This window comes from Crocuta crocuta, unplaced genomic scaffold (assembly GCF_008692635.1).
Source record: "Crocuta crocuta isolate KB4526 unplaced genomic scaffold, BGI_CrCroc_1.0 scaffold38, whole genome shotgun sequence".
In the NCBI taxonomy this organism is placed as follows: Eukaryota; Metazoa; Chordata; class Mammalia; order Carnivora; family Hyaenidae; genus Crocuta; species Crocuta crocuta.
Genome location: NW_027532605.1, coordinates 3,036,636 through 3,060,865, shown reverse-complemented (window position 1 = coordinate 3,060,865; position 24,230 = coordinate 3,036,636). Strand labels below are relative to the sequence as shown.

The following is a 24,230-nucleotide window of genomic DNA, read 5'->3' as shown; positions in this document are numbered from 1 at the left end:
AGATGTAGGCCAGAATTTAGGTAATCTCAGTTTGCATAGGCTGTCCAGTTCCCTAGCTTAGAGGATCCTGTGGTTTTCTGTAGATTTCCCTTTTTGCTTTCAGTGTCCATAATTTTAATCAACTTTAGCAACAGCACATGCCCAATGCACCGTTAGCAGAAACCAGATAATATCAGAATTTGAATAGCACAACTTCTAACATTCACTGTGACTTACTATGAGTTAACCGTCAGTGCAATGTTTTGAGAATATTTTAATCCCCGTAATGTCTAAGAAGTAGTTATTATTACCTGTATAGATTTATATAGGTCTTGTAAGTTTACTAAGGTCACAAAATTAGATCTGTAGAACCAGGATTTGCCCCCAGGCAGTTTTTCCAGAACTCCTTGTCTTGATCATAAACTACATTATTTCCCATTGCAAAATGTAAGTAGAGCAACTTGTCTCCTTGTTAATAAAATCAAGATGCTCAATGAAAATTTAGGGACAGTACAATCTCAGAGTGTCTTGATAGACCAAAAAGGGAAATTTCATATTGAACAAGGTTATCCTGTGATACTTTCAATTTACAGTGTTTCCATAACATCTACCACCAATATCTTATGATTTTCACATACGCATGTATTTGTTTCACTCAGAGAAAAACAGTTCCTGTCCCCAGAGATGCTTTTACTAAAAATTAGATGTGATGGGAAACTGTTGGGGGTTTTTTGGCAGACAGCACATTTATGTCTAAAATGTTGATTTTGGGGCATCTGGGTGGCTCAGTCAGTTAAGCGTCTGAATCTGGTTTCGGCTCAGGTCATGATCTCAGTTTCGTTACTTTGAGCCCTGCATCAGGCTCTGCTGGCAGCATGGAGCCTGCTTGGGATTCTCTCTCCCTCTCTTTCTCTCTGTCTCTCCCCTACCTGTGCTGTCTCTCTCCCCCAAAATGAATAAATATTTTTTTTTAAAAAGCAGTTTTAAAAAAAAAAAAATGTTGATAGAGGTGTGAAAATTAACTCCAATATTACTTGACTATAGACGATAACACGTCAGGCCTAAGTATCACAGTGAAGTCATTTTTAGCTTCGCTCTTCTAGGTGTAAGTGCTTTTCATTACTTAGAAGGTTACCTTATTGTATATTCCTACAGCATTAAATATAAATTAGTATGCTAGAGCTAAAAGCCAATGTGTATTATAACTCTTTAAAACTTATTATAGAAGATGCATTTTTAAATCCTTTTGTGTGTTTCCTCTAAATGTCTGTCAGCAAACCTCAATTTATCAAAACTTAAAAACCCTGACTCCAGAAAGCATTCCACAGAGCTCAATTATAGGGGTTTTCATTAACCTTATTTATATATAAGAATTCTATGATCTGGAACTTTATTATCCAAAGATGAATGTATCTTCATAACTGCACTTGTTTTTAGGATAAAATTTTTTTTTGGAAACCAACCAGAATGATTCAGTGGTGAAAAACAAATTTTGTATTCTCATCTGTAGCTGTATATAGTTGTTCTTGTATATATGATTTTAATGGTAATGTTTGATATAAGCAGAATCTCCAAAAAATAGGTGTGCTGGACTATGAAGAAACACAATTCTGCTATTAAAGTATATCTAAAAAATAACTTCTACCTATCCTAATGCCCTTATTCAGGAAAGCTGGTAGTAAATGTTCCCATTTTCCAATTAAAGTGTTCTTCCAATATTGCTTTTTTAATAATGTAGTAGGGTACAAGAGTGGTCAAACAGTTTATTCTTTTAATGAAGTTTTTTTCCCACTAAAGTGACTGTAAGAAAGTGGCCAGGACACTTCTGATTCTTGGTTTCAAGTTTTCCACCTCAATATTATTAGTTCCTGTTTTCACTTAGTTATAAAACAGTTTTCATCCATTTTAAATACCAAGAATTTTTTCTCATGTGTGTTTTTCCCTCTTCATTCCTGATAGTGCATATAAATCCCCTACCAATGTGTACAATTAGATACCACTATAAAAACACAAATCTATATAACTTCATACTTTTTTCTACCAAAAACCAGTTATCCCTCAATATTTCACTAACTTTTGTTTACAGTTGCACACAATTAGTTTAACTTAATATGAAGTAGTTCTGATTTTATATAAATTAGCTTTAGCATTATCCTGTTTATTGTTCATTCACTAATGACTTCATTCAACCAGTATTTGTTTGTTCCTTTCCTGTTACATGCCAGAAACTGCAAAGTACTTAGGATATGCAGGTAGTTAATGAGTGTAATCAAGCACTTGATGTTTGCAACCTAGAAGGGGATGCAGATACTGAATAAAATATAAAATAGCAAAAATGGCAATAAGTGATTTGTTCATACAGATAACATGTAGATCTAGTTCATTTAAACTTATAAAGGAAGTGAAATGGCATATACCAAGTGACTTTTATATACCTGTAACAGATTTTATGAGATAAATGTACAATGTAGTTAAAGTATAAGAACATGCATGCCAGTCTTAAGTAAAACTTCCCTCTGAGAAGGAGAGGGATGAATTCTGGGGGAATAGTTAGCTATAATATTTTATTTCTTGAAGAAACACAAATACAATAAATGGTAGACATGTACAAAGTGCCAGCAGAGGGAGCCTTGTTTTTGATAAAATAGGTATGGCTGGTTTTCCCTGAAAGGTGATAAGCTTTGAATGCCTTAGAGGAAGGGCAAGGATTAATAAAATACTCTGGCTTGAAGGCCCAGGGGCAGGAAGGAGCACATCTGAGACAGTGAAAGAAAGCAAAAATGATGGGAGAAGAGTGAAGCAAGGTGAATGGAGATTGGCCCTGAATGAGTCTTAGACATAAGACTACATGATATAGAATAGGCCTTCTTATCTCAGTGTACACTACAGCTGTTAGTGTGTCTTAATTTTATTAATTTTTAAAATTATTTTTTAGGTAGGTTCCATGCTTGGTTTGGAGCCCAACATGGGGCTTGAACTCAATCATGAGATCAAGACCTTACCTGAGATCAGGAATCAAATGCTTAACCCAGGTGCCCTGAGTTTGTCCTAAGGCACAACCTCGGAGATTGGTTTAAACATCTGCATTTTTAATAAGCACCTTAGGTGTTTCTGCTGTAGATGGTCCTCTGAACACAGTTTGGGAAATGTTTATGTAGGGTCTTACATGCCACATTAAGAGTTTTGGACTATTCAAAGTGCAGTGGGCTTATATAAGAAGGGGAATGACATGGTTTGGTTTTAAGATTGCTCTGTGGGGAACGGATTCGAGGCAGACAAAAGTTTCAGAGCTGAGGTGAGATGTGATGGTGGCTTAGAATAGGGAAATAGATGTGAGAAAGATAGGTAGATATGAGATGTGTTTAAGAAATGAAATTGGCAGCACTTGGTGATAGTATTTGGTAGGTGAAAAGAATGACCTGTTAAGTGTACAACCAGGTTTTAGTATTAGCTATAGGGCAAGTGGTGCTACATTATTAAGATGGAGAACACTGGAGAAGCACGTCTTGCAAGTACAGAGAAAGATTAATTTTGGTTGTACCAATTAAGGGTCTTTTGACTATAACTATCAAGAGGATGTTTAATAGGGTTTAAATGAATAGGGCTATTTTTCTATTATAGTGACAAATCTGGGGGTAGACAGTCTAGGATATGTGCCATCAGTAAGATATATTTCTGCTCCAACCAACCTTAGTGTGTTGGCATTAGACATCATGCCTGTCACCATGTAGTTGCAAGGTAACTCTTCCACCTTTAGCTCCCCATATGTATGGTCAAAGTGGTAGAAGGAAAGAAAGAGTGATACCTAAACCGGGTAAAAGAAGTTTTCTAGAAACTCATCTGACACTTGATGGCCAGACTAGCTATAAGGGAATCTAGGGAAGAATTTTCAGTTGGCACAATGCTATCCCTAACAAGTAGAGATTTCTGTTAGCATGGATGGAATCGGAAATAGATCTTAGGTAGGCAGTTGGCAGTGTGAGAAAGCTAACTTCTGTTTAACATATTTATATTTCTGAGATGTCCAAGTAGTGACAAGTGTCAGATATAGGCCTAAAACTTAGGACAGTGGTTTGAATTGGAGATACAATTTTGTGAGTGGTTAGCATAGAGAGAGTAGATTTGAAGCTATATGTTGTGTGAGATTGCTCCAGAAGACAGTGCAGAATGAGAAGGAACCTTAAAAAACTCCCATTTTCAAAATAGGATAAGAGCACCTGGGTGGCTCAGTTGGTGAGCATCCAACTTTGGCGCAGGTCTTGATATCGTGGGTTCATGAGTTATGGCCCAACATTGGTTTTGCTGCTGTCTGGACAGAGTCTGCTTAGAATCATCTGTCTCCCTCTTTCTCTGTCCCTCCCCTGCTTGTGTTCTCTCTCTCAAAAGTAAATAAACATTTTTTAACAAAATTTTTTAATTTTTTTTAATGTCTTTATTTTATTTTGAGAGACAGAGACAGAGAGAATAGAGGGGGGGAAGAGAGAGAGGGAGACACAGAATCTGAAGCAGGCTCCAGGCTCTGAGCTAGCTGTCAGCACAGAGCCCAATGCAGGGCTCAAACCCACGGACTGTGAGATCATGACCCAAACCGAAGTCGGACGCTTAACTGGCTGAGGCGCCCCAATAAACGTTTTTAAAAAATGAAGTAACAAATACTCAAAATTTACCATTAAAAGAAAAGAGGATAGGGCGGTAGATCTCCCACTAGGGAAAAATACCCCATTAGGAGAAAATCTAGCATATCATGGTAGAAGTCCAGGAAAGAAAGTATTGCAAGAAATTTGGAAGAGTCAACTGTACAAAACAGATAAAAGCATTAAATGAGTGTGTCCATTTACATAACATCTTTCCTACTTTTCTTTTGGTGTTAAAATGTCTTTATTTAGTAAATTATATTAGTAGATAGGGTTTTTTATGGTTTGTGCTCAGAAAATAAGAAATGGGTAGCCCATATTGGTAATCTCTCCACTGTTAAGAAAATATTCTTGGCTTTGAGAATTGAAGGCCAAGGAACTACTGGAGTAGGGCAGTTTGACTGCTGATAGAAAAGACCCAGTAAAGAAGGAGAGCTTGAAATAGATACAAGAAAGAAGAAATGGACAATAAATAGTGATGTCTCTGGAAAGAGATGGAGCTCACAGCATAAACGAAGGATTTAGGTTTGATAGGAGGAAGAGTATTTCCTTCAATAAAATAGGACATTGAAAGGCAGGCAGTAGGTAGGTATGCAAACATGGTAGAGAGAAGTTGAAGTTTCTGTCTCTTGGCTTCCATTTTCCTGAAGAGGATGAAAGGAGGCTTTCTGCTGAGAATAAGTGGGGTTGGAGGGAGGCTGTGCAGTTTCAGGGCAGAGAAGAGAGGAAATGTTTGTTCTTGGAAAGTGGGGCAGAGCTGAAGGAAATATGGCAACAGTTGTCACAATGCTATTGAGGCTGGTAACCATGGGTTTGCAGTGATGCTAATCTGCTCTGTTGCCACCCGCCTCCCTCCCCCCATTATCCTGTGGCTGCATTCCAAATTTAGGTTCAGGAGCTGCAGAAGATCAGTCAAGGGATTTTAGAGCATTTACCAGATAGTGATTTTAAAAGTAGGCTTTGGTATTTACTTTAGACATTCCCTACATAGAAAACATGCATGTAGGCTTTTCTTCTTTTAGACTTTGGTTCTACTTAATTTTTAGCTAATGTAAATTACACTAACAGCTGAGTGCTGTGTATAATTTTACTGTGTCCATTCTTCTGGCTTCACATAAAAATTACTGATAAGAATTATGAATGTTAAAAAACAGATACATTCTAAGCAGTCTCATGATAAGGCCCTGAGAATGGTGATGGAGTGGTTTTTTTTTGGCCTATTTATATATATATATTTTCAAATAGTCTTAAATTGCATTATTTTTGACGATCTTAAAAAATATCCTGTTCTCCAGCAGCCCCTTGTATTATGTGCTGGAGGAGCGTGTTGCCATAATTTGATGATACTACAATGCCTATCAAAATTGTACAGCACTAGAGAAACATTGTTACTGTGCTTGTTCTGTGTGTTATCCATAATGCCCTCATGTCACTCTTTCCACACCAGAACTGTAAAATAAACATTAAAGAATGTAGAGAATTAAGTATGTCTCTCTGGAGACCAATAAAAATGAGAATTTCTAAAATCAAAGCAGTTAGAATGTATTGTGGTTGACTAACTATAGAATATTCATGTCCCTGTGCCTTGCTTTGTTGTGGTAGCAATATTTAGGACATAGGAGAGAGAGATCCTTTAAACTGAAAACATAATTCTGGGTCTATTGCTGCCAAATCCTTGTTTTGATTTTTGCCAAAAAGAGAGCCCCATCTCTTTTCAGAGACCTAGGGTATATTTATTTTTAAAATTATACCAGACAGTATGAGAATCTTTTGATTCTAGTTGCCCTCACTAGCTCCCGCCCCGCCCCCCACTTTTTTAAAGAAGTATTATGTACAAGCATTTGGTGACCAATTTCTTTTCTTCCTGTCTTATTCTTTGCTTTTAGTTTCTTTGACTTTGAGGGGTTTTACCTACTTGTTTTTTTAGTTCATAATTGTAAATGAACGTGACACTTCATCATCCCAAGAAGTGTGGCACCTTGTCCTGTATCTGAACACACTAATGTAATGTTAACTGATCTTAAGGGAGTTTTACAAATATTTGTATAAAAGAGAAAGAACCAGGAAGAAAGTGAATATGAATCTTCTATAGTTGTGTGTGCGGTACAAATACTCAGGTTTGCCACATGGAGAATGTGCTTCTATTCAGAGAAAGCTGCCTTTGCCCTTGCTCATTTTGATTTTTCTCCTGTTTTGTAGCTGACTTCTTAATTAGAATTGCTCTTTGTCATGCCATGCAAAGAAAGGTTGTTAGCTGCTTTTATGCTTGGATATAAAAGGAGGGTTGCGTATTGGCCATTGGTATCTTTTTAGGCCATTCATTGGCATTTACCAGAATAACATGAACCACTGAGATAAGAAGTTGTTTATTTACTGCAAATTCTGTAGCAGTCCTATTTGCTCTATTCACATTAACGGGAAACTCATACTTCACTTTTAGATATTTCAAAGCAAAGAATGAAGATATTTTTAACTTTTTTCTGTTTGCAGCCTTGATATGCCAAATTGAACGATTTGTTTGTTCCTCTATTTTCTTTTCAATTAACAACAAAATACCTTTGATTAGTTTGGTTAGCACCTCAATAGAAAATTAGTATCTCTGATTTCCCCATGAATTTTTTCTTAGTTGCTGCTTTCTGAGTTTAGTCTTGGTATTGTGTTGGTGAAGAAGTCTCATCCCAGGTTTTGTCAGGAAATCTCTTGGCCCAGAAGGTCCCTTGCAGTCGTAGAGAACACAGACCCCACGTCAGTCAGGCTGGTCTTACTCTGCCATTTGCCAGAATTATTACTTTGCTCAAGTTCATTTAAATGCTTTAGCCTTCAGTTTCCTAATCCTTTGAAGAATAATAACCTAATAGTATTTAAAGCACTTAGCTCAGTCCAGAGAGAGGAGGTGCTTCATATTAGCTATTTTTTTAAAATAGTGTATAATCTGAATTTTTATCTTCAAGGTTCTCAGATTTCTTTAGTGGAATCATGACTTCTTAGTTTAAGAATAAGTGAAATTATTTCAGATTAATCTGTTCATTGAGGAATTTTTGAAAATGGGTATGCTTAGGAGAGTGTGCTTATTCATTAATCAAGAGCAGAATGCAGTATTTGGAGCTGCTGTTTTTTGAGGTCATATTTTGTTAAGTGTAATTTCTGTATTCTTCATTAGAGCAAAATTTACTGTTCAGTTTATTCCTCTCCATTAAAATTACTGTAGAAGTAAAAATTTGTGTAAAAAATTGGAAATGTCATGAGATTGCTGAACTGTTATTCCCTTAAAGGATTTTCTCTAATCCTCTGATCGTGTCTGTTTGAATTAATTTTGTCTGTATACAGTAGATGAATATTGTGTCTGAATAAGTCAGTGGAAAAGTTTAGGAACATGTAGCCTCATCCTCATCTTCGACTTTCTAATCATAAAAGTACTACAATTTTGTTTTACATGTCCATATGATGGTAAATAAGCTCATGTTAAATATTTATATGAATGTTAGATAAGGTAAAGGGGAGAAGTACCTTTGCTCACATACACATTGTGCAGGCTTATATTTCTACCCTTGTTGGCAAACGATTAGTTTACATTTGCCGACAACTTAAAATGTTTCTTTAGCTATACCATAATAGGTTTTGTATTTCCTAACCTGCCCTTAAGAAAAATACTTACGAAAGGCCGCAAACTCATTTTCACTTAAAGGCTCTTAAAAGCCAAGTTGGCGTGAAGGTTTTAAAACAAAACTGGATCTGAAGTGATGATGATTTATTTAACAGATGAAGAGTATCTGTTCCACGGCAACAGATACTGCAGTGAGCTGGAAATGAGAGAGCGGCTTACGTCAAACTGGAAGTAGTGCGAACAGAAGGATGGCTTTTCAGTTACCTAAAGTCTTTCCTAACCAAAGGGCTGAATCAGGCTTTGTTTTTAAGCAGAAACTAATGATGAAAAAACAAGGGAAACTACAGTGTTGCAGTTGGTAGCAGAGTTGGAAATAAAATACCTGGAGTAAGTGTAAAGCTAGTGAATCAGTCCTCTCTCCCTCCCTCTTTGTCTCTCTTCTCTGCACCTTCTCTCCCACCCTCCCCTCCTTCCTTCTAATATTTACCAAAGGACCTTTATGGATTAGAGCTAAATTGGTATTTAATCCTTTGGTTTCCTCTGTCCTTTGGATAACAGTCTGAGGTCTATTAAGGACTCACATCACCGTGGTCTAGTTGTACAGAATTGAGAATGTAGCCCAGCTACATTACTAATTCATATGCTATGTGACCTTGAGCCAAGGCCCTTAGCCTCAACGGTAGTAATAAATAAAATATATCTATAATTGTATTTTACAGTTAGCCTGTCAGCAATGTTTAAAAACAATTGCAACTTTTCAAAATGTTGACTTTTTCAAGGTCGTGCATTATATAAATGCAAAGTGATATGATTATGTAATTCTAATCACTGCTTGTACAGAATTAAGGCATTTGGGAGGAGGAGACAAAAGTCACTCATTCAACTTTTAAACAGGCTTAAAATTAATAGAATGATAAGATTGAAGTTTTGGGAATGTCTTGTTTTAGACTTGTAAAATTGATTGAATCTCCAACTGCTTCTAGCTGTTTTGGAAAAAAAAAAAAAAAAGCTATTTGGCTATGCCAAGCATGCTAGTGTTAATAAACTCATGTGGACTGTAACATTTTTGCCCTACTGTTGTCATGACTTTGTATAAATAAACTAAGATAAGGTTGTCTGGTTCTGGGAGGTTCTGACACAGAGATTTGATAAGGAAAATGTAATAGAACTGGAAAATGTGCAGTACGAAAGGAAAACTGGTTAACATTTAATTTGTAAATGTTTAGTGGCTCCATGCCCAGGTGAAGTTTCTTTTTCCCATGGGGAGGCATACATTCAACATCAGAACCTTTCTTTCTGTGGACTGCTGTTGAACCGTGTACGCTCTGCTTCTTTGTACTGAGGAATAATTCATCAAACCGATGACTGTCTAAGCAGTTACTGTTAAGTCACTGTTTTCTGGACTGGCCTTCTTGATATCAAGGTATTTTAAAAGTAACAAGCCTCAAGTATCCATTGGGGAATCCGGAGAACAAGCGATCAATGGTTAGCATACGCGCATCCGTTGCAAGAGTCGCAAGAATCGGGTAGGGGCTGTATGAGTCACCTTGTAGGGTGCCCCCCTCCTTCAGTGCAGTTTACAATGCTAGTCATTCCAGAGGGTCTGGCAGGTTCGCTGGCAAGATTTGTGGAACTCTCTTAACAAGACCAGGAAGCGGACCGTCTCTAAATGAAATAACACTCCCATCTGCTGTCTCAAAACTGTTAAACTTCCATTTTCTTTCTTGGCATTCTACGCATAGCTCATTTCGTGATTTATGCAAATCTTAAAAATATACGTGACTGTTTGCTGGATTAAATGTGGTTTTAATTTTAAATGGTGCCGGTTGCCTGTGTTTTTCTGCCTTGGAGTGAATGGCACTCATTTTGTGATCAGGTTCATTCCTGTCTTCATCTAGGACTTGTACTAAATTAGCCCTGCAACGAGCCTGTGTTTCATGGGAAGAATACTAAGCTTTCATGTTATTCTTTAATAATTGTTTTAACGCAAGCTAGTAGTTTTCCCCCGATAAGTAACAAAGCCTTTGTACATTACAGTGTTCTGACTTATTCTCATTTTATGTTTCTCTCTCTGAACTGAAACATTCTTGTGAATAAAGTATTATTATACTCTCAATGAGCTGATTATATTCTAAAATTAGCCTTTCTTGGGACTTATTAATCAGGAGTTGTAGAACTTTGGAAATATTGAATAATTAAGTGATACATACAATATATAATAAAATCCCTTCAAATTGGCTTGGTCTAAATTCAGAATTTTAAATAGGATTTAGTGCATACATGCAGTCTCTGGAATACATCAGGGATTTATTGCTCAGAAGAACTAATATACCTTAAAGAATAAGAACTCTGGGTAATTAGTATATCAATGGTATGCATGTCAGAATTCTGGATTTCTCTTGAGTAGTAGAGGAGAGAAGATACGTAAGTAAATATATAATGTGTGATAGTGCCGCAATGACGCAAATGTAGGAGAAAGAGATGACTTCTGACTGAAGAGATTGTGGAGTAGAGCTCAGAGAGAGGGGCTAAGAATGAACACTGCAATGAAAATGGGTGGAGAAAAGATGCTTTCAGGCAACAAAATGTATGTGTTGTGTCCTAGTAGGAGCAAAAGGTACATTCAGGGCTGTAGTGGGCAATCTGGTATCTGACTGATGACTCCTTAGCATATGCTGTCACAAAACACTATGTAGGCGTCTGGCAACAAGTCACATGGAATGCTGGATGCAATGCCTGGGGAAGTGTGGTAGCAAAGAAGGGGCTTTCAAAGGCTTTCAAGCTAGCCCTTGAGGGAAGGGAAGGATTTGATTAGGAATCTAGATGTTCCCAAAAGGAGAAAAAGGAGCACAGACAGATAAAAGCAAGAGTAAGACCCGTGTTCTGTTGAGGTTGAAAGAGAAAAAGGAGTTAGCCAGAGTGAAGATTCTTGAATGCAAGGCTAAAGAATTTCAACTTTATCAAGAATGATTTGGGAATTTTTTGACACTCCCTTGCTGAGAAATCTTTAATTGATCAGAGCAATATTTTGAGATGAGTAGAAATATGTGGAAAAGCTTTGGCAGGTGGAAGAACTAGAAGCAGAGACTGCAGTTAGGAGGACTGAATAAATTTAGTAATGATATTTGAGGTAAAAGTGAAGGGAGGTAGAAGAATTAATAATGATTACAATTTAATCCCCCAAGTGGTGGTAACGGTTTGAATAGATTTGATGTTTTGGGAGAGAATATTGATTTAGTCAGTAAATGTATTCTTGTAATTGCAGTATAATTGATGTATATAACATTGTGGAAGTCTAAGGTGTATAATGTGTTGATTTAAGTCAACATGTATTTAATGAGCACCAATTATGTATTGTAGGCCCTGGGGTATAGTGGAGTAAAGATAAGGTCTCTGCCCCATGGAGCTTACATTATATATATATACATATAATATATATCATCATATATTTATAAATATATATATATATAATGTCCATGAAAAGTGCTCTGAAGAGAAAAAGCAAGGTAAGGGATAAGGGATGATGAAAAAGAGGGCAGTGTTTTAGAATCTGTGAGATGACATTTGAGTAGAGACCTGAATGAAACGAAGGCAGGAGCCTCCTCACTATCAGGGGAAGGAGCATCCCCAATAACACAGCAAGGGTAGGCCCACAGACCAGCAAGCAGACCGCCTGGGTGGTGGAAAGCAACACGGGGCAGAATGATCAGGAATGAGAAGCACAATGTAACTGGGGAGTAGGGCATTTGGTGTCCTTAAAGCCATGGTAAGAGTTTGAATTGCTTTTAGGTAAGATGGGAAGTCACTGGGAGTGCTGTTGTATGTTTTCAAAAGATCCCTGTGGCAGCAGAGTTGGACGAGAGGAATGCATAGTTAGAAGGCTATGGCAGGCCCCCAGATGAGATAAGGTGGTAGTGGCTCAGAGCCAAGGGCGATATAATAGAGGTGGTGAGAAGTGATGGGATTCCATATATATTTTGTTTTATTCCATATATATTTTGGAGGTTGAGCAAATATGTTGATTAGCTAGATGTGGGTTATGAGAAATAGAATCAAGGAATATCGCCAGGGTCTATATGGTAGGTTTGTATGAATTAGGAAAAGCTAGTTCTGCCTTTGCATAAGCAGACCCTCTCGGCACATTTGTATGAAGAAGGCTCCCTTCCTCCCATCAGATGTACTTGGGTGCTGGACACCACAGCCAGGTGAGAGGAGCTCAGGCTGGGAGTCTTGGCCAGGCATCCTTGAGGAGGGGTCAACTTGTGCACTCAAACGCAGCAGCCCTGCGTGGTAACTCGGCTTTTGGCCTGAGCAACTGGGTGACTGGTAGTGTCCTCCCTGAATGAGGGAGACCAGAAGAGGAGCTAACTGGGATTGGGGGGGTTGTGGAAATCAAGTTCTATTTTGTGTGTAAGTCTGAGATGCCTGTTAAACGTCCCAGAGGCAATGTCAAGTGGGCAGATGGATACGGACTTTTGGTGGGGAGCCATCAGAGCTGCGGAGAGGTTTGCTATTTCTGAGTTTGAAATGGCAGCATGACAAGCAAGTGGAGCTGTTGAGTTAACGCTTAGGAACAAAGATTTAGATTAAAGATGTAGATTGGGAAATCATTCTGGTGAAAGGAATGTATGAGACCTTTGAGGAAAATTAGACTTAAAAAGAATGGAGACTGCTTTTGGCATATTATTAGGTAGTGGAAAGTGGGAGATGACTCTATAAAAACAAACCAGAGGAAGATCTGGGTAATCAGCACTGTGTAAAGACAAGGAGTAAGAAGACAGGGCTTGTCGGGAAGGTCATCAAGAAGCAGAGCTTAGGAAGGCCGCTGGAGCTTTTGAGAATACAGGTAATAGTAGGTGTGGAGGCAATTGGCGGGAATTAATAATGCACGCTTCTTGCAGAAAATATGCACTGAAAGGAGGTAACAGTAGGGTTATATGTTGGTTTTTCAAAACAGTCTGACGTTGTAGCTGTATTCAGGCAAAAATAAGGGTACCAGTGAAGGAAGGAATGGTTGAAGGTCTAGAAACAAAAAGGATAAATGAGGGAGCAAGTTTAGGGGATTTGGAGGATATATGTTTAAAGAATAGGTAAAAGAAGTTAGTCTCAGAAAGGAGAAAGGATAGATCTGTTTTGCTTTGAGGTTTGGAGAGAAAGAAGGGAAAATAGGTTATCAGAAACAGATATTTTGCAGAAGACAGGAGAGAGAAGTGAGGACAGTTGATTATCTTAGTAGAGCTGTGGTCAGGGTCATCTGTTTTAGGGGGCACCACTGGTGTTAAAGGCCTGAAGAAAGTGGGAATGGGAATCAATAAGAAAAAAAAAAAACTGTCAAGCAATGATGAGAGACCAGCTGGAAACGAGGAATAATTTCTAATAGCTCATTAGTATATTTCTGTTGGCCCAAGAACATAGGGGAATTGGGAATTTCAAAAGAAAGAAAGAAGGGAGGGAGGCAGGCAGGAAAGAAGGAAGGGGAAAAAAACAAAAGAAAAAGAAATTAAGGGCACTTAGAACAGTGGTTCATAACCCAGAAGAGTGCCTATCAAAACCACCGGGAGACAGTTTTCAAAAAGCTGTTTTTCCTAAAATGTATCAAATTGAGGTGTGGGAACAAGACAATTAAATGGCAGAGGGGATGCTTATATGTATGCCTAGCACATTCTGTGTGATTCTGTTAAGTTTTTCCCTCCACCTCCAGTGAGAAAACTATTGTGGATTTAGGATTAGCAGGAGATTAACTATAGAGGACAGACTGGGCAGGAGTAGTAAAGTGTGGCTGGAAGGGAAGCAAATGGACTGAAGGAATTAGAGTAAGGTTTTCTGGAGTAATGTCAACAATAATAGTAAAATTATTGGGGAGTGAGCTTAGCTAGACAGACAGTTTCCTGTACTGCAGAACATTACATAGATTTTCATATGGCCATGAATCTCTAAGAACGGGATTTTAATCTTTTAAGAAAATACCTAACTACAGGACACCCCCCCCTCTTTTTTTAATGGAGCATTTGTGGACAATCTCTACAGAACACACTGTGAACATGCTGACCTAGAGAAGTCCAGCAATGGCTAGTTCCAGTTTGATTTAAAAGGAAAGCCCTGGGGAAAGGGAAGCCATTGTGGAAAGGGGGAGTGTCCAGGTTAAGCTATTGAAAGCACTGCTCTGAGCCCTGTGGCTTTGTTGGTGGATAGCTGGGTTACTATCTATCCTTCCATTTAAACTCCTGCTTTCTACCGCTGAGTCCAGTGTCCGTTGGATCATGAATATGAATACTGAAGTTGGAAAAGACAAAAGTGGGAATTTATGAAGTGTTTACATGTATGTTATTCAGTAGTTTCTCAAAAACAAGGTTGGATAAAGTCTATGAAAGCAAACCAAAACCTAATGACCTTTTACGATATGACCTTTTCCTTAATTGTAAGGACAAACAAGTGGATAATTGTCAAAAGAAGATAGACTTTGAAGTCTTGAAGGACTCGTTAGCAGTGACTTAAAATCTGGGGCGTTTACCCACCTTTTGAGAGGCAGTGACCTGGGCTCTGAGAGTGCCCCAGTTTATACTACCTGGGCATTGCACTGACTACTGTCTTTCCAGTGTAGTATGGTCTGTGAGTTTAAGGTGACTAATTCTGAATGTTGTCACATAAGATTTCCAAAGAAGACAGTGATTGGTGAGGACAGTGATTGCTGGCAGGGATTGGATGTTTATATTGCATGATTTAGTTTCTAACAAAGATGTAATGTGAATCTTATGAGTATACCAGTCCACTCAAAATACTGAGACAAACCAAAATAGAAAGGTTCTGAATAGTTTTCATTTGCCGTATGTGTGTTTCACAGGCCCCAAGTTCCCTCTTCTGTGCTAGTATCATTCCGTTCCTTCTTTCACGTAGCTTATCTTTATTGATGAGTTTTCTCTTAATCCCCTTTAAAAAAAATCACACGTGTGTATTCTTTTTGGCTATATATGTGTACTTATGATTACTATCTACCTGTGACCCAGCTGAAGTGTTCAGAGCACGTGGAAAATAACTTACTGGTAACAGTAGTACATTCTGTATATTTATTTTCTCCTGTGGATGCCTGAACTTTCTTTTCTTCACAGGTGAAGTCAGTGATAAACCTTTTGTTTGCTGCATATACTGGAGATGTGTCTGCACTTCGAAGGTATGTAAACATGGTGGCATATGGTTTAGCATACGGTTTACAGGTTTATAAGGTTGCTTCTGGGCAAAGGACCATTTTAAGGCCAAAGTCTCACTTCCCTTTCTCTCTAATATAAATGACCCAAACAAATTTATATTAAATCCCCATCTCCAGTGCCTCAGTCTTCTTGTGTAATCTTGTCCTTTCCTTTTCTTTTTAAAATTTTTAAAAATGTTTTATTTATTTTTGAGAGCAAGACAGACAGAGCATGAGCAGGGGAGGGGCAGAGAGAGAGGGAGACACAGAATCTGAAGCAGGCGCCAGGCTCTGAGCTGTCCGCACAGAGGCCGATACAGGGCTCAAACTCACGAACCGTAAGATGATGACCTGAGCCAAAGTCAGACGCTTAACCAGCTGAGCCACCCAGGCGCCCCAGTCTTGTCCTTTTCTACCTTCTAAAAAGCTCAGACCTCTTTTCTCCCAAGTGGGAGAAAACAACAAATCTGGCTAATTAATGTAGTGTTTTATTGGAGTTGAGTAATGTTTTCTCAATCCCCATTTCCCCTCCCCTTCTTATCTTTGGAGGTGAAGGGAGAGTGAAGATAGGGGCATTTCGTGCCCTGCTGATCACCAGGGTTAGAAAGGTTGCATAGGACTGCATACTTTACGTAAGATCTCTTGTATAGAGTTACAACTGAATTTTAACGTGGAAAAATATCTATGCTTAATTTCTACCTTTGTCTAAGTCTGATTCATACTTCTATCAACAGTACTTTATTGCAAACTTCAGAGTTGCTAAGAGACTAGATCTTAATTGTTCTCACTACAAAAAAAAAAATTATGTGATGTGATAGGAGGGTTAGCTAATACTCCTGGGGTCATAATGTTGCAGTATATAAATGTATCAAACCCAACACGTTGTACACCTCAAACCTAACAATGTTCTATGTCAGTTTTTGTCTTAAAGTGTACTTTAAAAAATTAAATCGAAGTCTGATTAGTACTTGTAAGAGTGTAAAATGTTTAAATAGTGAAAACATTTAACTTTAGTAATAGGTGTTCATTTCTTGCCCTTCTGAGGCAGAAACTTCAGTATGCCACAGTTCTTTGAACACTGTTCTTTGAACAATAATGTAATGAAGCTGAATTCTGTGAGAGATGGTGAACATTTCCCCTTATCGGAAAAGAGGGGAAGAGGCATTTGCCCCAGAGGCCTGTGTACTGGTTGAACAGGCCCTCAAGTTCCCATTAGTGAGCCTGATAGAGGACGGCATCTGTGTCACAAGCCCTTAGATGGAACCGATGGGTAACTGTACAGGTGTGAATTAAATTTTATATATAACGAATAGCTGTTCTTACAAATTTTCAGATTTGCTCTATCAGCCATGGACATGGAGCAGCGAGACTATGACTCTAGAACAGCACTCCATGTAGCTGCTGCAGAGGGTAATCTGTGAACCATTCATCTATTTTTTTCCAGGTGTGGTTTCTACTCAAGACTAAAATCTACTTGGTTTGTTTTGTAGGTCATGTTGAAGTTGTTAAATTTTTGCTGGAGGCATGCAAAGTAAATCCTTTCCCCAAGGACAGGTGAGAACTTACATCACCTTCTAACTTGTAAAAATGGCAAGTCAGTGTTTTATCACAATACAGGGCTATAACATTGGAGTGATGGTATTCTTATTTAATCCACTGTGTATATATTGGAGACATTCTTGAACTCGCTACGGTGCCTTACAAAGGCAACCAACAAAACCTTGTTTCTGCTAGGGTGATCATTCTCTCCCCTGTATCCTATTTCTCATTCAACGATGGTCTCTTATTTCGAATTTTTTGGGTTAGTCTATCAGTCAGTACACTGTATGAAGAAAATAATGCTTTGTGTTTGTAAAGAGAAAATAGGAGTTTTGTCCTGTGGGGCTTATAACTATACAGGGTAAACAAGATAGATGAACATATAAAAAATGTGTAAGAATAGGACTGTCACAGAATGCTAAAATGAGTATGTTGAGGTTTCTTGAAACTCCTAGCTTTGTTTGGTGTCAGTTTTAAAAGGCTCTGTAGAGTTGAATTTTAATCAGTGCTTTGGGAAAGAGATGAAATTTGAAGGCACGGAAAGAAGAGAAGGGCAGGCACTCTGTCTGCCGTGGGAGAAATCTGCCTGGAATATATTTTGCTCCTCTCCTCTCTCTCCTGATCCACATGGCAAATCGCCATTCATCTTGAAGTGAATGCTGTCCACAACATGGACAGTCGTGGGGGCTTGAGAGCGCAGCTGATATACATAAATATATACTTCATGTCAACTCTGTGCTCATATACTTGCACCTTATGTAGCTTGAGGTACGTAATTGGATGGGCCAGTAATGAGAATAAAGGTTTAGAAGAATTGAAGGGAAAAAATACTTGATAGGTTTGTTAAGTATGATTAGGAGTTTGGATTGGATATTTGAGGACTGTATTAAGTTTGGAGCAAAGTTGATTATACTCTACCTGTTAGATCTTTACTGTTTTTTTAATTAGAAGTTTGGGCTTTATTAGTTCAAGCTGGTTGCAAGGAATGTGGAAGAGTTATGATGTCAGTGTCTGAAAATTGTTAGCAGTTTTCTAAGTACGGTAACACATGGGTTATCTAACCATGACCTTTATTGGCAATATTCTAAAACCTCATGTCAGGAGGGCAGTCCTCCCTTTTATCCCCAAATGTAATGTCCACACCAGCTCATTCTAGAGTGAGAACTTGGAGAGTGTTTCCCCCTACCCAACCTTGTGCCCTGTGTTTGTAATCCCAACTAAAATGCTATTTAACACATGCTGGAAATATTTACTGTGCTTCATATTTTATCCTTCATATTTAAAGATTAAAATGTTTTGCTTTTTGTGGGTTTTTTTTTTGCCTTAAATTGGCCTCTGAAAATTGCTTTATATTTTATCCTTTATATTTAAAGATTGAAACGTTTTGTTTTGCCTTAAATTGGCCTCTGGGAATGTGGAAGTAGTAGTACCCATCTAATAGGAGAAGTTAGCTAAATAACTAAGTTGGTGACTGGGTATTCAGCTATTCTAGAATATAAACCAAACCAAGACAACCCCTTTCTCTATTTTGGAGAATCTGTGTCACTTCAAATTGTAAAAAAAAGGCTTGAGTGAATTTAGTGATATTCTTTAAGCTGACAATTAGTTCATGGAAGAAGAGTTATCAAAGCAGTAACTTGCAGTTAACATTCCATTTTCCCAGAAAGACAGATAATTATATGTTGTAGATGACTGAAAAGTCCCCCAACCTTCCAGTGTAAGGCCACGGACTCCCTAAATGAATGAAGGCCAATGTGGAAAAGGAGCTATTTTTTGAGAAAAACAAAGATACATGTAAAATATGACTTACCTGATTAAAAAAAATGAAGATTACCCAATTTTATCCCAGAATGTTTTTTGAGATGATTTAGAAAGCCTTTCAGTTTCATATTGTGACCCCATTAAAATGGAGGTAAAAAGTTAAAGACAGAGATGAAAAGGAAAGAAGAAACAGAAAGAAGGAAAACCAGAAGGTGGTGAGAACAGCCCATGAAAAAATGGAGTCAGAGCTCCTGGTAGCCATGGACAAGTGACGTAAGTGGAGAGAGAGGCTTCATAGTTTGTGAAGTATTAGGGGACTGATTCTCGTGCTCTCATTCACGTGGGTTGTGAGTTTCATAGTATCTCCTCTTTCAAAAGGCTGATCGGCTGCTGGCAACCCTTCTTTTCTCTTCAGTCTTCTTCTCTTTCACTCTGAAGAGCACACACCAAACACACACTTACAGTGGAAAGGGTAGTTAATCTTCTGGTTGTGTGGTGGTCCATTTGAGCCCCTGGATGCCCATCCTTACCAGAGATGATGAAAATGTCAGTTCCTCTGGGGTTGATCTTCCTCCTCTGGTGTATGTTTGGGGCCTAATGAGGTCAGAGTTCTTTCCAGACTTCTGAGATTTATTGTGATTTTTGAATTGACAGGAACATAAATTTTCTATCAAAGGATAGGGTGATGGATGTTATATACCTGAATTTTCTTTGAACGTTTTATTTAAAGGGAGAGCCTGTGGGCTTTGTATGAAATTAAAAATCAGGAATCCCAGAGGAGTGTACTGTATCTGTCAACACTAGAACTTGCCCTCCACTTAGATATGCGAACAAGATCCATCTATGCAAGATCGTTCTCTCTTCCTCCCCATATCTCAAGCTGCCTGTAGGACCCCTTTTTGAATGATGGGTTCCTTTCTGTTTTTCTTCAATTTTTACTTGTAACATTGCTAAAATGGATAAATTTGAATGGCTCTTAAATCTGCACTTAGTAAGTAAGAATGCTGGATTATCGTCTTTGTCCAGAAATTACCTAATGACCCAGTCCACTTTGTGCTACTTATTTAGGTGGAATAACACTCCCATGGATGAAGCGTTGCACTTTGGACACCATGATGTATTTAAGATCCTCCAGGAATACCAAGTCCAGTACACACCTCAAGGAGATTCCGACAACGGAAAAGAAAATCAAACGGTCCATAAGAATCTGGATGGATTGTTATAAAGGTCTTAAGCCCAAAATATAAATCACTTACCTATTTAATTGTGGAAAATGATTATGAAGAACATGTGTATTTCTATCTGGTAGTGATGTATATTTTACAACATTTGTCATTTCAGTGTTACTGGAGTTTTCTTCATTGTACACACAGGACAAATCTGATCTCTTTGGGAAAAAATAGAAATAAAACAATCTCCCTCCATAATGTGAGCAATATTTACCTCGTGCATTGTATAATTTGATGTAAAAGAAATAGTTACCAATGCTAGCTTAACTGTGTGGTGGTCCTCATGATTTATTTATGTGTGTTTCGTGAATTTTTCAATTTGTATGATGAACTTAGGCATTTATAAATTAAGTTCTGTTGTACAGTCTGTCCACATGGGTCGAGGCTGCCTTTAGAAGCAAAAGAGTGTGATTTTCAGGACTTCAAATGTAGAGCTAGTTTGAGAGTGTGAACAAGTATCTGCACTTAGGGTTATGTGTTTTAAATGTCTCCCTTCACCCAGCTTCACGACGTGACTCTTTAAAAATTAAAATAATTAACAATTTGTTAGTAGCATAGACCAATTCTGATTAGAATTTATCAGGGAATCTGTTCAAGATATGTTTGGTGACCAAAATATATATGTGAATGTAGTTACATAACACGTTTGAAAAAATTTCCTTTTTCTGTATCCCCTTTAGTCCAGCCTCTCTTCCCAGACATCTAGCTATTTGCCTCTTCGCTTTAGCTGGGAACGTGGGTGCTGGCAAGCTATGCAGTTTTCATGTTTTCCACCGTAAGTCAGAAAATGCCTCGTATATCTGGCATCCGAGCTATAACTATGGCATTTGTCTTTAGGCGATAAACCAGAGACAAATTACTGAGCTAAGTACAAATTAGTCAAATTCATCAACCTAAAAAAGGAAAGGATGTGCTACCACAGCTCTTTAAGATCTGTTTCAGCTTCCAGGATAAAGATAAATTCGGATAAGCGCTCCAAGCTACCAAAGTTACTAGGATGGTATGAGAACTATTACAGTTAACATTTATTTTTAAGCCTGTCATTAAAAGTCTGCATCAAAATATTTGTTCTATTTGGGGGACCAAGAGATGACTCCAGTTTTCTCCTGATTCCCTATTGTACAATTTTTGGTGGACTAATAATAAGAAAAGGCCATTTAATTTTAAATTGAGACCCGTTGTTTGTCCTAGGGAGGAACCATACTGGGCTTTATCCTAGCATACCGCAGAGGTAAAGGGTCTGCTAATGAGGATTTTTGTTATTACACACACACACAGGCATATACACACACAAATGGACTTCTCTGAGGCTATGTTTTGTGAAATGAGCAAAATCCTCCCTCAACTACAGGAATGCTAGCAGTTACAATGTGGCAAAGTCAGCAAGTTCCTTTTTTCCTGTTTGTATCCACACACACTGCTCTTTCCGACCTTTATCATGCCTAATGGCCCCTTTTCCACTCCAGCAGCCTCCAAATGTTCTGGGTTTTGCTCCCAGTCTAAGTCCGTGGCTTCAGCCATTGCCCTCCTGGGACCTGGACAGCACCTCCTGTGGTGGAAGGGTGGCCAGTGTCCCTAACAGCTGCGTCAGGCACAAAGCCATTCCCACGTGTATGCTTCTGTGGGGAATCTGGTGGCCAGGCATCGGCCCTGCTGCTGNCCCCGGGTCTACCAAGCCGTGCAGGCAGGCAGTATTGTGTCTGCTTCACACAGTATTTGCAGACTGCTATAGGAGAACAGCATTATCCCCAGAGATACTATGGGACAGATATTCTTTAACTGAAATCACTTTGCTCAAACAGCAGCTTGCTTTGTGTGATTAAAATGAAACAGTAAGATGATTCAATTGTGTGGCTTAAAGGTTACCAACAGTCTTGAGGCTTTAAAAAGAGGTTGTAACCATCAATTTGGAACAAAGAGAGTTTTCTTTTTTTTTTTTTTTTCAGATCAAAACCACTTTGTAAAATCTTTGTGGTGTAGTCAAATATGCCCTTAATTACCCAATGAGGTTACTTATGACTGTATGCCGGGTCCTGCTCTGGCTGTTTGATGTTGGCTGGTAATAACAAGTACACTTGGTTTAAATGCTTTTGATTGTGCTCTTGACTGCTGCCATCAGTATACTCCAAAGATCTCTTTGTTTTGCTTTGGGATCGTACGTGCTTTTCCTGTATCATGAGAGCTCTCTGTATGGTCATGTTTACTTAAAGCTTCTTACATACTGTTGTTTTTAATAGTCTCAATTCTAATAATGATCTCATTTTTGGGTGTAATGTGCTGTATCCCACTACTGACCCACACTGCCCTTTAGCTGCACAGCTGGATTAGCTATCAGCCGTTTGTTGCTGTTATCTGTCTGGCAGGGGCCGAATGACCTGAGGTTGGATATAGATTCTTCCTGGGGACTGTACAGCTATGAATGTATTTGCTTCCAGAACCTCCCAAAGTGAATCTAATCTTAAAATTATAAGTTGTAAGTATTCTGAAATTGGGAAATATTTATTTTAAATGAAATCAGGTAGTGTTGCTTTTTACAGTGTAATAAATACATGTATCAAAAACAAACCCTGTAAAAAGTGATTTTTTTTTTTTAAACAACCAAGGTTGGGAAGTTATGTAAGTGGGTTGGGAACTCTGCTGTGTGTATGGACTGTACCCAGCTGGTTCAAATCCATTTCTAATGCCTACTCTGAGCCGGTGCCATGCAAGGTGTCATCTGGGGTTATCACAGTGATTTAGAAGAGAATCTGGTAAGGAGTTCATCCTTGAAGGTGGGAGGGTGGACAGGCAGGTTTCTAGTGCTCTAGAAGCTAACACTATCATTGTGCAATTAGGACATGCTCAGTAAATACCTGAAGAACTCAATCATTAAACATGTCCTTCACCAGGAGGGGTTCTAACCTCCTTTCGTGAGAAGAGAGCTTGTTTTCACAAAGCCTTGGCATCTATTTAGGGGGCTGAGTCTAATCCTGCCACAATAGGGTGGGCTGACCTGGTAAGCTGCAGCTCTTTACTGGTATGTGGGGATATGGAATGGCATTCACGTCCAATGCCACTGGTCTATGGGTTTAGGGTTAGAGTATGGCTTTCTAACCACAGAGATGGTACATGAATACCATGGCTGCCACTTTCAACTGTTAAAGTTGTTTGTCACAAAGTAATTTGCTTTGCTACAGTAGTCAGACAGTGTTAATACAGCAGTCAGACAGTGTTAATCATCTGCATTACTAACATTTTAGGACTGGAAGAGACATCAGCCATCTGTAATCGAATCCCACTCTTTCATGGATGAAGCTGAGACCCAAGAGTGAGCTGTGATTCAGAACTCTTAGTCTCATGTTCTCTAATATCCTAACACACTGTGCCCACTATGCACAGAAAACTCGGCTACTTGCCTATTAGCTAAAATCTCTCTGTGGAGTTTTAAAGAGAAGTATAAATGCTACAATGTTAAGCCCTGCAACATGTGGTTAAATTGAGCTATGCATATATACATCTGCAGATAGAAGCAGGACATCAGTGCAGGGGAAACAAACAGATGAATAATGCCAAATACTAAGAAATTAAATTATTCTTAATACAACATAAGTATCTTCTTTTGGTGGAATTTTTTTTTTTTTAAGGGCTGGGTAATCTTCCTAATTTCACTTGCTAACCCTCACAGTAAAATGAGTAAACCCATGAATCATAGACCAGATAGGCACAGGGAAGCAGTCATGAATGTCAGGTATATAAAGGATGTGATTTACTAGACTAGGGAAGGTATGTGTGTTCTGGGATGGGAAGGATGAGAAAATTAAGTCTGTTATTACAAAGGGGCAAAGACTGGGCATTTTATTTCTGTTCTAGAACCTAATTCCAGGCCTCTCTGCCCTCCCAGCTGCCTCTCCACATGTCTTTTAAAGAGTCTACTAGAGCTGAGTCCGACAAGCAGTCATAGTAACAAAAGGATATTAAGATTGCTTCGTGTACACAAAACAGGGAAAGACTACAGACATACCAACACTAGGGATTAAAGTAGTGTGATGGCATTACAAAATATAGGATTTGCAGAGCTTGATAATACATATTTGACAGCTTCCTGTCAGAAGTACCGTTTAGGTACCTCTACATCTGTATGCCCAATATAAATTTAAGAAGTCTAAAAACTGCTTAAGTATGTTTTTTTCCCCCAACTGGTCAAGCAAGATGTTTCATTTCTCAGTATAGCATACACATAACCTGAAGTCAGTTCACCAAAATTTGGGAGCTTGACTATATTTTTTAAGAGCTATATAAATTCATCTTAGAAGGTTCTAAAA

At 38.4% G+C, this 24,230-nt stretch overlaps 1 protein-coding gene across 1 annotated transcript in view; it reads left to right on the top strand.

Annotated features, from left to right (window-relative positions):
* Positions 1 to 20,142, top strand: part of GLS (glutaminase) — an 82,204-nt gene extending 62,062 nt beyond the window's left edge. The window contains exons 16-19 of the mRNA XM_077780258.1: positions 15,324 to 15,385; positions 16,734 to 16,810; positions 16,891 to 16,954; positions 19,769 to 20,142. Coding sequence (XP_077636384.1) covers positions 15,324 to 15,385; positions 16,734 to 16,810; positions 16,891 to 16,954; positions 19,769 to 19,925 — 360 coding nt within the window. The 3' untranslated portion in view covers positions 19,926 to 20,142. The remainder of the gene's footprint in view (positions 1 to 15,323; positions 15,386 to 16,733; positions 16,811 to 16,890; positions 16,955 to 19,768) is intronic.
* Positions 20,143 to 24,230: the final 4,088 nt, after the last annotated feature.